A 13,591-nucleotide genomic window follows, 5' to 3' on the forward strand; every position below is an offset into this window, starting at 1 on the left:
TCCACATAATCTTTGTAAACTTCAATGATTTGTATTATAATTCATAGTTCATGTAACTTCTAGTAATTGGATATTTAGTTTGTTTTAAAAATATTTGTGATGGTAAACAATGCTGCAGTAAGCATCACTGGGACTATAGGTTGTCTTTTGTATCATTTTCTTGGGAGGGAGTCAAGGAGCATAAATACTTTTATGGCTCTACCAGGCAGTTTGAAGATGGAAAAATTCCTTTAAATTATAGTAAAAATTCCTTTAAATTATAGTTTGAGGTTTCTGTAGATTCATATCTTTTCTGTCCCACAGTACCTAATTCTGTGCTTTTATCTATTTGGATCTCTTTTTTTTTTTTAACTTTTTACTTTGTATTGGAGTATAGCCGATTAACAATATGTGATGGTTTCGTGTGAACAGAAAAGGGACTCAGCCATACATATACATGTATCCATTCTCCTCCAAACTCCTCTCACATCCAAGGGGCCCCATAACATTGAGCAGAGTTTCCTGTGCTATACAATAGGGCCTTGTTGGTTATTCATTTTAAATATAGCAGTGTGTACATGTCTATCCTAAACCCCCTAACTATCCCTTTCCTTGATCCTTCCCCTCTGGCAACCATAAATTCATTCTCTAAATCTGTGTGTCTCTTTCTGTTTTGTAAGTAGTTCATTTGTATCATTTCTTTTTAGATTCCACACATAAGAGATGCCATACTATGTTTCTCCTTCTCTGTCTGACTTACTTCATTCTGTTTGACACTCTCTAGGTCCATCCATATTGCAGCAATGCAGTATTTCATTCTTTTTGAAGGCTGAGTAATATTCCATTGTATATATATATATATACACCATATCTTTATCCATTCCTCTGTCAGATATTTAGGTTGCTTTCATGCCTTGACTATCGTAACCCTGCTGTGGTGGCTATTCTTTGGGCACTAAGTTAATATTTGTAAATAACACTAAAATAGTCTCCCAATGCTTAAAATAGGCCTAAAGCAGGGGGAGACTATAAATGCATTTGCTTAGAACTAATTTTTATGGTACACACATATTTGAAGACCACACAATTTTCTAATTTATAAATTTAGGACTATTGATTTCTAAGGTAACCCTGAAAATAACTCAACATTTTCTCTGTAAACTACATTTTTTTGCAGATTTCTGTGTGATTGGATGAGATATACTGGTGTCTTTGGTAACTATCTGCAGCTTTGCAGAGTTTTGGAATGTGACTATATATGATAGTCCAATCCTTTTGGCCATTAGACGAACTTCAACAACTTTTCTTCAAAAACATTTTTTCCCCTCGTTTGGAGGGGAGTGTTATTTATTCTTAAGAGAATATTTTTCCTCCTTTAGACTTTATCTAACTTCTGTCTGAGTGCAGGCTTACTGTCAATTTATTAGCTCTGTCATTTAGCACAAAATTTAAAATTAAACTGTGGCTCTATGTTAGAGATGGGAAACCTTTTCTGAGATTCTAACATGCTACTTTTAAATCATATTTCTTCAGAGGTAATCTGTTTCCCCTTTTTGGAAAACAGAGTCCTCTCCTCTCTTCATTATGTACATGAATCAAGAGAACTGTGTGATTAAAGGACATGTAGGAGGAGGAAGAGAAATAGAGGAAGAATTTTCCTTTAGCTTCTTTTTTTCCCTTTTATTTCTTTCTTTGGCATTTCAACAAGATTGAATGAGGAAAACTAACTATTTTTATTTTTTAAAAAACATGCAGCTGGGAAAAAGTATTTATTTTGGCTTGATAAAAACACTAACTTGGTATACTCAAAGCAAAGTATTTGGGTTTAGGTAGATTATACAAAAGGGAAATGATGTAGCCTCAGTTACTTGCATTGATGTGGTATAATTTGCTCAGGTGCCAGCATAAGAGAAAATGGTCTGAACTCCACTTTTAAGTGGCTGCTTCTTTCTTGTGTCATCCTGGCTTACCTCCTCATCCCCATTGCCACCTCTCACACACACGTTTGCTGTCTGTTGTTTTTGCTCAGATGTTCAGAAACATATTTAATAGTGTTTGTAAATGTAGACTCAGAGTAATGATGACTAATTCTTCTCACTAAAATCCACAACCACCTATGACCACAGCCAAAAGTGGTAGCTGAGATTTCTTTTGGTATTTGTTTAATGAATACTTGATTAAGAAAGTTAATAGGGTTTAAACATGTTTGCCTTTCTTGCAATTTCAAACTAAGCATTTTAATTTTAGCTTATATTACTAATATATTTAAAATTTAGAATCATAATGTAACAATAGTCTGTATACTTTAGACAAAAATCCTACATAATGTGAATACTTTCTCAATTATTATTCTGTGTATCTGTTTTCAAGCTTTTGTTATATGCATATGTTTATATCATTGTAAATGTTGGTTAATTTTGAAATTAGATATTTTTGGTAACTTGTTGGAATAACATGCAAATGAAGGGTATATCTTTTATGAATACTTAGTTTAGGAGGTCACCTAGCACTAATAAGAATCAAAAAATGACTATTTTCTGGAGTCATTAATTTTTGAAGTAGTCATACTAAGGTGGCAGTTTTAAGTACCGGTGTATTATTGGTAGTAAGAAATAGTTTTTATCTTTAATGTTAAGTAAAGCTCACAGTTGTTTTGTGCATGACAGCAGCTTTACAGAATCCTTCTAGCTCTGTAAATATTAGATTTGACTGTGTTGCTAGGAAACCCAAAATAAAAAGAAATTTAAGTAAGCAGGAAGCATTATGAAAACTAAATTTTGTTTTTATAAACAGTGCAGCTTTGGGTTATGCTCCGTGATTAAAAGGTTGGTGTAAACCTTTTCATATGTACATTAAAGAAAAAAGAAACTTCTTACAACGTAGTGATCGTTTCCTGTTTCATTTTTAATTTTCTTCTCGTGTAAAGAGCTTTCACTAGGAGTTGCTTGAAATCTCTGGGAAGGTCTGTTCTGAATTTACTACTTCTGGATTGGTTAAAATCCCTTTTAAGTGTGTGCTTTGTTCTTTGAAAGCTTTGGTCAGTTGAGCAACTTGCTGCTCGTGTTTAAAAAAAAAAAAAGAGCTGAGTAATGCTGGAGCTTTCTCATGTGGCTGATGCAAACCTGGAGAATTTGCATCATCATCTAGCTGGAGTAAGTTGGTGTGACAGGCAGGCGCTTAAATACCAGCCCATGAGGAAGCTGATCTGGTCTGTAGTGATAGGGCGGCAGCAGCAGCCGCAGCAGCAGGGGTAGTCGGGGAGGTGAACGAACCAGAGCACCATGATCGAACACACAGGTGTTTCTGAGGTGTAATTAGATCGCGGAAGGTGAAAATACACCTTAGCTCTTTTACCTGGGAGCACAATATCACTGCGAATCTGAAAGCAAAAAGGAAAGAGATTAGATCGGTCAGTCACCCCAAGAGACACCACAGTTGAAAGTTTGGAATTAAAAAACAATTTTTTTTTTCATTTCCTTTTCCCCCTGCGGGTCACTACCATGGTCAGAAAGCCTGTGGTGTCCACCATCTCCAATGGGGCTTACCTGCAGGGCAGTGTTAATGGGAGGCTGCCTGCCGTGGGCGGCAAGGAGCCACCTGGGCAGGAGAAAGTTGTGCTGAAGAAGAAAATCACTCTGTTGAGAGGAATCTCCATCATCATTGGCACCATCATCGGAGCAGGAATCTTCATCTCTCCTAAGGGCGTGCTCCAGAACACAGGCAGCGTGGGCTTGTCCCTGGTGGTCTGGACGGTCTGTGGGGTTCTGTCACTGTTTGGTGAGTGTTCCTGCTTCTCTGGGGGTGTGTCTGTGGGGCTGAGCACTGTGCTGTCTGGGAGAGCAGAGGGAGATTTCAAAGGAGTGAATGAATGGCAAAGGCTACCCTAGATTTTCTGATTTTAGGAGAGGTATGCGAAGTATCTAAGCACACTGTCCACTGTTGGCAGAATGCTGAGTTCCCTGAAATTGCATCCTAAGTCTATGCTCTCTTTTCCTGACCAAGGCGCTCTATGTGCTGACTTTTTCCTTTGGCATTGAATGTTGATGCTAACTTTGATGACCCAGTAAAATACAGGTGAATTTTCTGTACCCGGCACTTGTGCTCAGTGAAGGTATGTTTGGGGTGTCTTGGCAGCTGGCAAGCTGAATGAAACACCTGTGAAGTGAAACCCAGTGTGGCCTGTTTCGACACAGAACTGAGTTCTCAGCAGAAGTTTTACTGACTTTTTATTGGCAAAACAAATGAATGGCAGTCTTTTCCCTTTTAATTTTTTTAACTTCATGTGCTTGTCAGTTCTTAGTCTTCTTTCAAAAGTCCTTGAATGTGGATCGAAGTGTGATGGCACATAATTCAGCTCCTTTTGTAACGGATTATTGCAAGGGTGTGAGCATATTTCACATTTTTTTGTACTTTTCATCTCTCCCCAGTACCCATAAATTTTTGCAATATAAATTGTAAAATTGGAATTGGGTATTAGCTTGCTGTTTGCCCAGCTCTGTTTTCTTCGTTTACAGTTCACTTGGTCTTCGGAGACAGGTCATTTGTCCACCTATCTGCAGAGTTAGTCTCAACAGAATTGGTAGAACTGGTAGAAGAAATGTGATTATTAACTTTTTTTCAAAACCTAGATCTCTTTTATTGATGTCATAATTAATAATAAAGAGATAATAAATGTCCCCTCATGAGGTGGGCATATGACTGGAATGCTTCTTGGATTAGCTGTAAAGGTGTTAAAAACTGGTGAATGGTCAAGAAAACTAAATTGTACTTATACTATGGGGAAAATGTCTAAGATATATTTGCTCTTCTCTGGCTAATAGTGCTTTTTTTGTTCCAAAAGATACTGCTCTTTAAAGGTTTTAACTCTTTGTCCTAACTCTCTAGGACCAAGTACTACTAACTCTTGGTCCTACATGGACCAACCTGTTTATTCTGAAGGTCTTGGCAATGTTTTTCATGCATTGGTTTGAACATTTATCTAGAGAACTCAAATTTTCATGATTAGGAAGAAAGTATTTTAAACAAAACTTGTTGAAATAAAAACTTAGTATAGAAATATCAACAGAGGAATTATATTTAGGTGTTTACAGAGGGTTTATGGTATTCATATGATGTGGCATACACATTTATAGACAAAGAGAAACCTACTTATTGATCTTCTTAAATGATTTTGTGTACCCTTGGCCTTTAATCTTCCCCAACACTTGGTATATTCAGAATAAATCATCGTCTAATAGGAGAAACCATAACCAGTTTCCTGGATTTTGTATCCTGTGTGCATGCAGCTCCCACTAAGTGATTCCATTTTTGTATACTATAAAAGGCTATTCAGATATGATAAAATGGGTGGCTCTGAGCATTAACTAAAGTGATGTTGACTTGTACTAAGAAAATATGCTTCTGCATAAGTGTGTCATCTCAAGTGATTAAAAATAAACTAATGAGACTAGCTAAGTTTACACTTGAGTTGGTATTCTTTGATTACTAATCACAGGGAATATGCTTCTATACTAATCTATTTATCCATGTTTGCATTACGTTGGTCACGAGCTCCTAGGAACTTTTGACAGAGTGCCTTCCTAACAGAAAGCAAAGCAAAATATAAGGGAAAAAATTCTTTGTCTTAAAACTCTGGAACTAAGAGTATAGAATGTGTATATTGTGGTTAATTTTGTCTAAAGCCAGGTTAAATACATGGGTTCTTACATCCTATTTTGAACTGTTTTCATCTGACTAATATGGTTATGGAGCCTGAGACCTTCAAATGAAAATTTCACTTTCCCAGCACTCAATTTAAACCTGGGGCAACCATCCTGGAGTTTAACCAAAGAATACACAGGTCTAGGTATTGAGTCTCTGGAGATAAATTCTGAGGTTCTTAAGACATTTTCTAATAACATTTAATATTGGATGATTTTTTGTACAGTCTACCAACATGGCAATTGGTTTCCAATAGAGAATGAACTGCAAGTAGTTATAGTTAGTTTTAAGTGGACAAACTGTATCAGTGATTCCCAACTATCCATCTGTAGACTAAGTTACTTTAGAATTAGCTGTGCTAATTTAAAAATAATAGATTTTCTTTGATTCCTCTGTCGAAGAGTCTGACTTCTCTTGATCAGAGAGTAGGTCTAGGGGATGGCCTTAGTGGTTGTATTTTTTATTTTAATTAAAAAATTGTTCCCAGGTGACTCTGATACAGTTCTAGTTTGGAAATAGGATAAGCAACACTAAGATTTTGCTGAATATCCAAATTATGCTTATGTTGGACAGTTCTACCTGAAGCTCTACTGATTAGTAATAATTCTCATGCTTTTAGTCTCCAGAGTAGCTCAGGCACAAATTATGTCTTACATTTGAATACTTAACAGTATGGGTAGAACTTTTCACATAATGTCAAGATATACTTTTCATTATATATACAATAAGTTGCTCACAGTAGTAGGTAAAGCTGTATTTCATGAGGTGCTTTCTGTGTGTCAGGCCTATTACTGTCCTTGACATTCATTTTCATACTTATACACACAATCCCCTTATGAAACAGGTTTGGGGAGATTACATAATCTGCTCAAATCTTTGTGAATTTTATTGCTAAATGTTAAAAATTGGTTCATAATTAATTTTATCTCCATGTTCATAAATATGTTAAAGCATCTCTTTTTCAAAACTTTTATTTCAGTCACCCAGGAATGATACTCTGAAATACATCCATAAGAAACTTTCCTAAAAATAGAATATCTGAGTCAAATTAATTTTGTTGATAAACAAAACATACCCTATAAATTAAATGAAGCCTTCCAAAATCTTGAGACAATACTTTTCAGGAGAAGAAAGGAATTTAATTTATTTTGATGTGTCACAAAAACATCATTTATTAAAAGGATGCTCAATATAGTGAGGTCAATTTGATATAATTCTTTGTCTTGATGTGAAATTATGTTCTTCAAAAATGGATTGTGGATTCAAAATTCTTAATAATATTATATTGTTTTAGAAGTTTGTCTTTACCATTTCAGGTAAAATTACCTTGAACAGAATGAACGAGATTTCAAGCATGAGGAAGTTACAACGGGAATTTGGAGGTTCTTAGGAATTTGATTAGTATTGTTTAATTTGAAAAAGGGTGTCATTCAAACCAAAGGAAGTAGTGTCATCTCATGAAATACTGCTGTGTCCATTCTACTGCTGGATGACTTGGTAATATTTTAACTTGTGCCTTTTTATCACAATTATTTCACAGGAGCCTTGTCCTATGCTGAACTGGGAACTAGTATAAAGAAATCTGGTGGTCATTACACATATATTCTAGAAGTCTTTGGCCCATTACCAGCTTTTGTGCGAGTCTGGGTAGAACTGCTCATAATACGGTAAGAGCCTAGACAGAAAAAAAGATTAAGGAAAAATAAATCTATTCATTATCCCATTTTTGAATCACTTTGATTATTTTTAAATAACTAGAAATATGCATGACTATGTGGTAAATATGTCTCCTTCAGGACATAAAATCTGGGATGAAATACCTTTCTCAATTAATGTTTTTAGTGCCATTTTGCCACTGGCAGTAGTTTTCGAACCATGCCAAACTTTCAAAGCATCTGCTTGTTGTTAATATTCAACTATTCTCTAAATCATTTTCAGGAAAGATGCTGACCTAAAAGAATGTGAATTGTCAAAATCTACCATGATAAATCAGACCTTTTGTTTGATTATAAATTGTAATTTGACAAAATTAAATATTCTCCTAGGAACTGGGGTTTTCCTTCTTGTAGATCACACCATTAAGCCATCTTAAGTTTACTCAGTTTTCGAGACTAGGAAACTTCTGTTCCTAGCAACTTAGTATGTCATCAAGTTTTATATTCTACCAAAAAAAAAAACAAAACAAAACAAACACACACACTTGTCACAGTGACTCATATCCTCACGTTAAACAAATCAGTGAACTACAGTTGCGAAAAGCTTTTTGATTATATTGTTGTAAAAATGCATTCCCCTTCCTGATTGCCATGGTTTAAAATCAAACCAAATAATGCTAAGTCACTCTGAATAGCAAATTTCCTCCAATTTTGTGGGAAACTTATGATGTCACGTGAGAACTTCAGATTATCCTTAAAGCAAACTGCTTCCATGAAATGTGACTAGCACATTCTGACAGCAGAATTTAACAGAAATAATGAAAGAAACTTGTTCTTACTGTAAACTTATCAGACTTACACAGCTGAAAGCTCCTGTGAGCTCTTATCCTATCATTTAGAGCTAAGTGGTAAATGCAGAGCTAATAAGTATTGACTTAACACTAATCTTGATTTTTATAGTCCTAGGAGTTTTTTTTTGTAGCAAAGAGCTTAGAATAGTATTTACATCTTTGTTAAGTCTGTTCTCATTTTAAGCAATTTTGCATTATTTAAAACTTATTATTATGAAATAATGATAAAGAAGTATTTTGTTCTTTTTCTAAACTCTGGGATTTGCCTGGGAGGTGCCTTCTACTCTTTTCTGATAATATGAAGATTACTCTTCAAAGGTCAACTTAAGTTCTATCTTTTCCACAGTTAATTTCCTGTTCACCCTAGTTTATAGTATTTCTTTTCTCTCTTAATTCTTCTGGAAAAAAAAAATGCAGTCTCTGCTTCTCATTTGACATTGAACATGCTGGCTTATATTCTTACTGAATATTTTAGGAATCTGTGCTCTGTTTCCATGTTAAAACTGCAAGCATTTCAAGCATATAAAACCAGGTCTCTCACTTTTTGTAACTCTTATACTACTTATTGTCATATATTAAATGCACTGATTGTCATATATTAAATTCTTTTTGAATAGCAGTTGAAAAATTTAGTAAATATTCAATCTTTCAGTAAGTTATATTGGGTTGGCCAAAATGTTCATTCAGGTTTTTCCATTAAGATGGCATGGAAAATCCCTAACAGATTTTTTTGCCAACCCTAATAGTTTGAATAAAATATACTCAGTAGTTAAATAAGTACAATTCTTATTTAGAGTGGTGGCCTGTCAGAATAGTGGGCTTTGGGGCCTGATGCAGCTGAGCTGGAGTCCCTCTCCAGCCATGTACTGGCTAATTGTGTTGGTTAGCCATACTTTGGTTAACTGCTCAGCATTATGATGGACTTGATCATTCCATTTGCACTGGTAGCACCAACACAGTGCTCATTCATTCATCTGTTCATTCCGCAGACTATGCTACTGAGTGATGTATGGCAAGTTAAAAAGATCTAAAGTGAAGTGAGCCTCAGTTCTTCTTCTCAAGTAGCTTATAATCATATTACCTTAGATAGCTACTTCACCGGGTATGTGTTTAGGGAAGCAATTACCTAAATATTTTCTAGAAGCTTTTGTAATGGATGCATATGTTTCTTTGTGATATGGACTCACATTACTCAGTTGTTCTCTCAGAGTAATGAATGACTTGAGGGGTGACAAAGTACCTGAGTCATATAACATTCCTCTTCCATTGAAAGTACCCATGGTACCTAAATATTTACTATTAAAATTGTACTTCAGATTAAGCCACTTTTGTCAGAAATAATCTGTAACAAATCTTAAAAAGAAATCATACATCGGGGTCATTTGAATCCATGCATTCACCATGTATTCATTAGTTTTCTGTTGTGTGACAGACACTTTACTATACACTGAGGATGAAATAGTGATTGATATGCACACAGTCATACTCATGAAGCTCACGGTCAAGTGAGGGAAACAATTATCAATCAAGACATCATGTAAGAGAATAAAAAGTTGCTACTGTGATACACACGTGAAAGGGGGGCTATGAAGTTCCATAAGAGAGTATACTCTGGGAGATCTAACGCAATTAGAGGACTGAAGAAGCTTCCTTGGGAAAAAGATTGAACTAAGACCTGAGGTATAAGAAACTGTCAGTGAGTTTCAGGGGCTCTAGCAAAGGGTATTCAGATCCTTCTAGTGGGAGGAAGCACACTGAAGAGGAAGAGAAAGTTTTGACCAGATGGAGCCTTGTATTGAAGGATTTTTGTGGATTCTATGTTTTGAAAGCACTAAAATGACATAATTAGATTTTAATTTACACATCAGAAGTTTATAAATGATGGAGAATAAGAAAAATTGTCTTGTGGTCAGGAGGAGATTGTCTTGGAAAAAAAAATCAATAAATCTCACTACTGCACATCTACACTGAGGAAATCATAATTGAAAAAGACACATGCACCCCAGTATTTATCACAGCACTGTTTACAATAGCCAGGGTATGGAAGCAACCTAGATGTCCATTGACAGATGAATGGATAAAGAAGATGTGGTACATATGTACAGTGGAATGTTGCTCAGCTATAAAACAACACTTTTGAGTCAGTTCTAGTGAGGTGGATGAACCTAGAGCCTGTTATACACAGTGAAGTCAGAAAGAGAAAAACAAATATTGTATATTCACACATATGAATGGATTCTAGGAAGATGGTACTGATAAACCTATTTGCAGGGTAGCAGTGGAGATGCAGACCTAAAGAACAGACTTATGGACATGGGGGAGGAGGAGAGTGGGGTGATTTGAGAGAGTAGCCTTGAAACATATACATTATCACAGATAAAATAGATAGCCAGTGGGAATTTTCTATATGATGCAAGGAGGTCAAATCTGGTACTCTGTATCTACCTAGGGGAGTTGGGATTGGGTGGGAGCTGGGAGGGAGGTTCAAGAAGAAGGGGACATATGTATGCCTATTGATGCTGGCAGAAACCAACACAATATTGTAAAGCGGTTATCTTCCAATTAAAAATAAATAAATCTATCTTGGTTTCTAATACCAGCAGGTCAGGGTTGGAATACATAATGGTGGTTGGTTTCCTGACAATCTAGGTGTTAGACCTGGAGGTTGAGTAACCATGAGATGGAAGATAAACTGAAATGGAAGACTTGGCATGGGAAATTTAATAATTCCATTGACTTGCCTGTGTATCTAACAAACATGCATTCATATGCAGTATATTTAAACTGGAAAGGCCTGTGTCATTTTCTAACAGAAAGTTGAAAAGCTAAAATAGAATCATTTGCTACCTGTTTTACTATATACCTGAACTTATTTCATTTTCTTATCTCATTCATGTTTTCTCTATTTATAAAATTACAAGACTAATTTTGTTTTTCAACACATACTTTTCACCTAAATATTTCTATGGAGTTAAGAATAATCACTTGGCTTTTCAAGGTTTTTCTGTTTGGAAAAATCTAGACTAATACAATGTCAAGCATGTAAGCATATATTTGCAATGAACACTTATTAATACTAATTTTTTAAAGTTGAGTTTTGTGTTCCTTTTCTGAACCCATTAGACTGTGCTGTTAACTCATCCCTATTTTGCTGTAGTTTAATCGTTGACTTTCTGAGAAAGGAGACTATTTCTTGTATGGCCCAGCCCTATTGGATCTCAAGTAATAAACTAGATTTTTAAGAAAAAAGTTAAATATGGGCGGGAAGAAGAAAAACTGACAGCACTCAGCCTTGTTCCCAAGCAGATGTGAAGTTTAAAAACTAGCTACCAAAGTTGCAGACAGTACTTCATTTGGAATATCTGTGATGACCTAATCAAATATAGGCTAAAAACTCAACCTTCAGAAAACTAAGATCATGGCATCTGGTCCCATTACTTCATGGCAAATAGATGGGGAAACAAAACAGTGATAGACTTTATTTTTCTGGGCTCCAAAATCACTGCAGATGGTGACTGCAGCCATGAAATTAAAAGACTCTTACTCCTTGGAAGAAAAGCTATGACAAACCTAGACAGCATATTAAAAAGCAGAGACATTACTTTGTCAACAAAGGTCTGTCAAGTCAAAGCTGTGGGTTTTCCAGTGGTCATGTATAGATGTGAGAGTTGGACTATAAAGAAAGATGAGTGCCAAAGAATTGATGCTTTTGAACTGTGGTGTTGGAGAAGACTCTTGAGAGTCCCTTGGACTGCAAGGAGATCCAAGTCTATCCTAAAGGAAATCAGTCCTGAATATTCATTGGAAGAGAATGCTGAAGCTGAAACTCCAATACTTTGGCCACCTAATGTGAAGAACCAATTCATTAGAAAAGACCCTGATGCTGGGAAAGATTGATAGAGGGAGGAGAAGGGGATGATAGAGGGAGGAGAAGGGGACGACAGAGTATGAGATGGTTGGATGGCATCACTGATGCGATGGACATGAGTTTGAGGAGGCTCCAGGAGTTGGTGATGGACAGGGAAGCCTGGCGTGCTGCAGTCCATAGGGTCACAAAGAGTCAGACATGGCTGAGTCATTGAACTGAATCAAATATAGAGTTCTGAAAAATCATAGACTTCTCTATTTAATATGTTCCATATGCTGAGTAACAGTACCTCAAGGTAGAAAAAGTTAGTGAAAGTGCTATTTTTTTCTCTGTGGTTAACCTAAATATGCGTTTCTTCTAGCCCTGCAGCCACTGCTGTGATATCTCTGGCATTTGGACGCTATATTCTGGAACCATTTTTTATTCACTGTGAAATTCCTGAACTTGCGATCAAGCTCATTACAGCTGTGGGCATAAGTGAGTATCATAGGTATAAATATGAAAAAGAAAACAGTCCCTACAAAAGTGATTGGAGACCAAATTTCTGGAGACTTTTTGCATGGTGGTACTACTCCTCACATGGTGGTGTTCTTGCTTACAACTGCTCGCCAGATTTGTGTTGGAAAATAAAGAAAAGAATAAGGGTTTGGAGTGATGCCTGATATAACATTATAAGCCTATTTTGTATTGGGTCAATAGATGTGATGGCTAATCTTTTAAAACAGGCAAACAAAACAACCTTGTTAGTAAAACAGTAACTTGATTGTGCATAAAAAGAGACTTTTACAAGTGAAAACCCAATTTTTAAATGGGTGTTCTGAATTATAAAATATCCTTCCTTAGCAATAACATGTAGAAGTATAAGGCACTTACCCTCATGGAATGGTGTATGTGTGTTGGGTGTATATGTTGTGTTCATGAATTTTCTAGTGTTACCACCTGCCACTCTGTGTTCGGATTTTAGCTGTCCGTTGATGGTCACTAGACTCTTCTTCCAACGTTTGATTATTAGTAGCATTTCTCAACGGAGAAGGCAATGGCAACCCACTCCAGTACTCTTGCCTGGAGAATCCCAGGGACAGGGGAGCCTGGTGGGCTGCCGTCTATGGGGTCGCACAGAGTCGGACACAACTGAAGCGATTTAGTAACAGCAGCAGCAGCAGCAGCATTTCTCAAATAGGAGTTTTCTTTATCATTTCCAAATTAGGAAGTTGCTCATTTTCATCATTGGGCACAGATATTAGAACTTTAAAAAAAAAGGAAGTAAAAAAAGGGGAACATGTGCAACATGAAGTAAGTGATGTGAGGCTCAATATGACTCCAACTTCCTGTTGTAAGAAAAAGGTGAACATTTCACAGTAGAGAGCTGAGTGATTAGTAGGAAAGAGTGAGGAGTTACACATAAAACATCTCTAGTACTGGCTCCATATTGCTGCACTTAAGTAGGTTCATCCTGGATTCCTCCCTTAATTCATGAAATGTAATAATTGTGATGTGGAATCACAAGAAATCACCAAGAAAAACACTTGAATGATATA

The 13,591-nt window shown here is 36.1% G+C and overlaps 1 protein-coding gene across 2 annotated transcripts in view; it reads left to right on the forward strand.

Annotated features, from left to right (window-relative positions):
* The first annotated feature begins 3,013 nt into the window (after nt 1-3,013).
* Nucleotides 3,014-13,591, forward strand: part of SLC7A11 (solute carrier family 7 member 11) — a 341,695-nt gene continuing 331,117 nt past the window's right edge. For both annotated transcript variants that reach the window (XR_005722896.1, XM_040250500.1), the window contains exons 1-3: nt 3,014-3,756; nt 7,220-7,346; nt 12,415-12,530. Coding sequence is in view for 1 of the 2 variants with exons in the window: in XM_040250500.1 (XP_040106434.1) it covers nt 3,480-3,756; nt 7,220-7,346; nt 12,415-12,530 (520 nt within the window). In the remaining variant the exon portion in view is untranslated. The remainder of the gene's footprint in view (nt 3,757-7,219; nt 7,347-12,414; nt 12,531-13,591) is intronic.

Source organism: Oryx dammah, unplaced genomic scaffold, assembly GCF_014754425.2.
Source record: "Oryx dammah isolate SB20612 unplaced genomic scaffold, SCBI_Odam_1.1 HiC_scaffold_12, whole genome shotgun sequence".
Lineage (NCBI taxonomy): Eukaryota > Metazoa > Chordata > Mammalia > Artiodactyla > Bovidae > Oryx > Oryx dammah.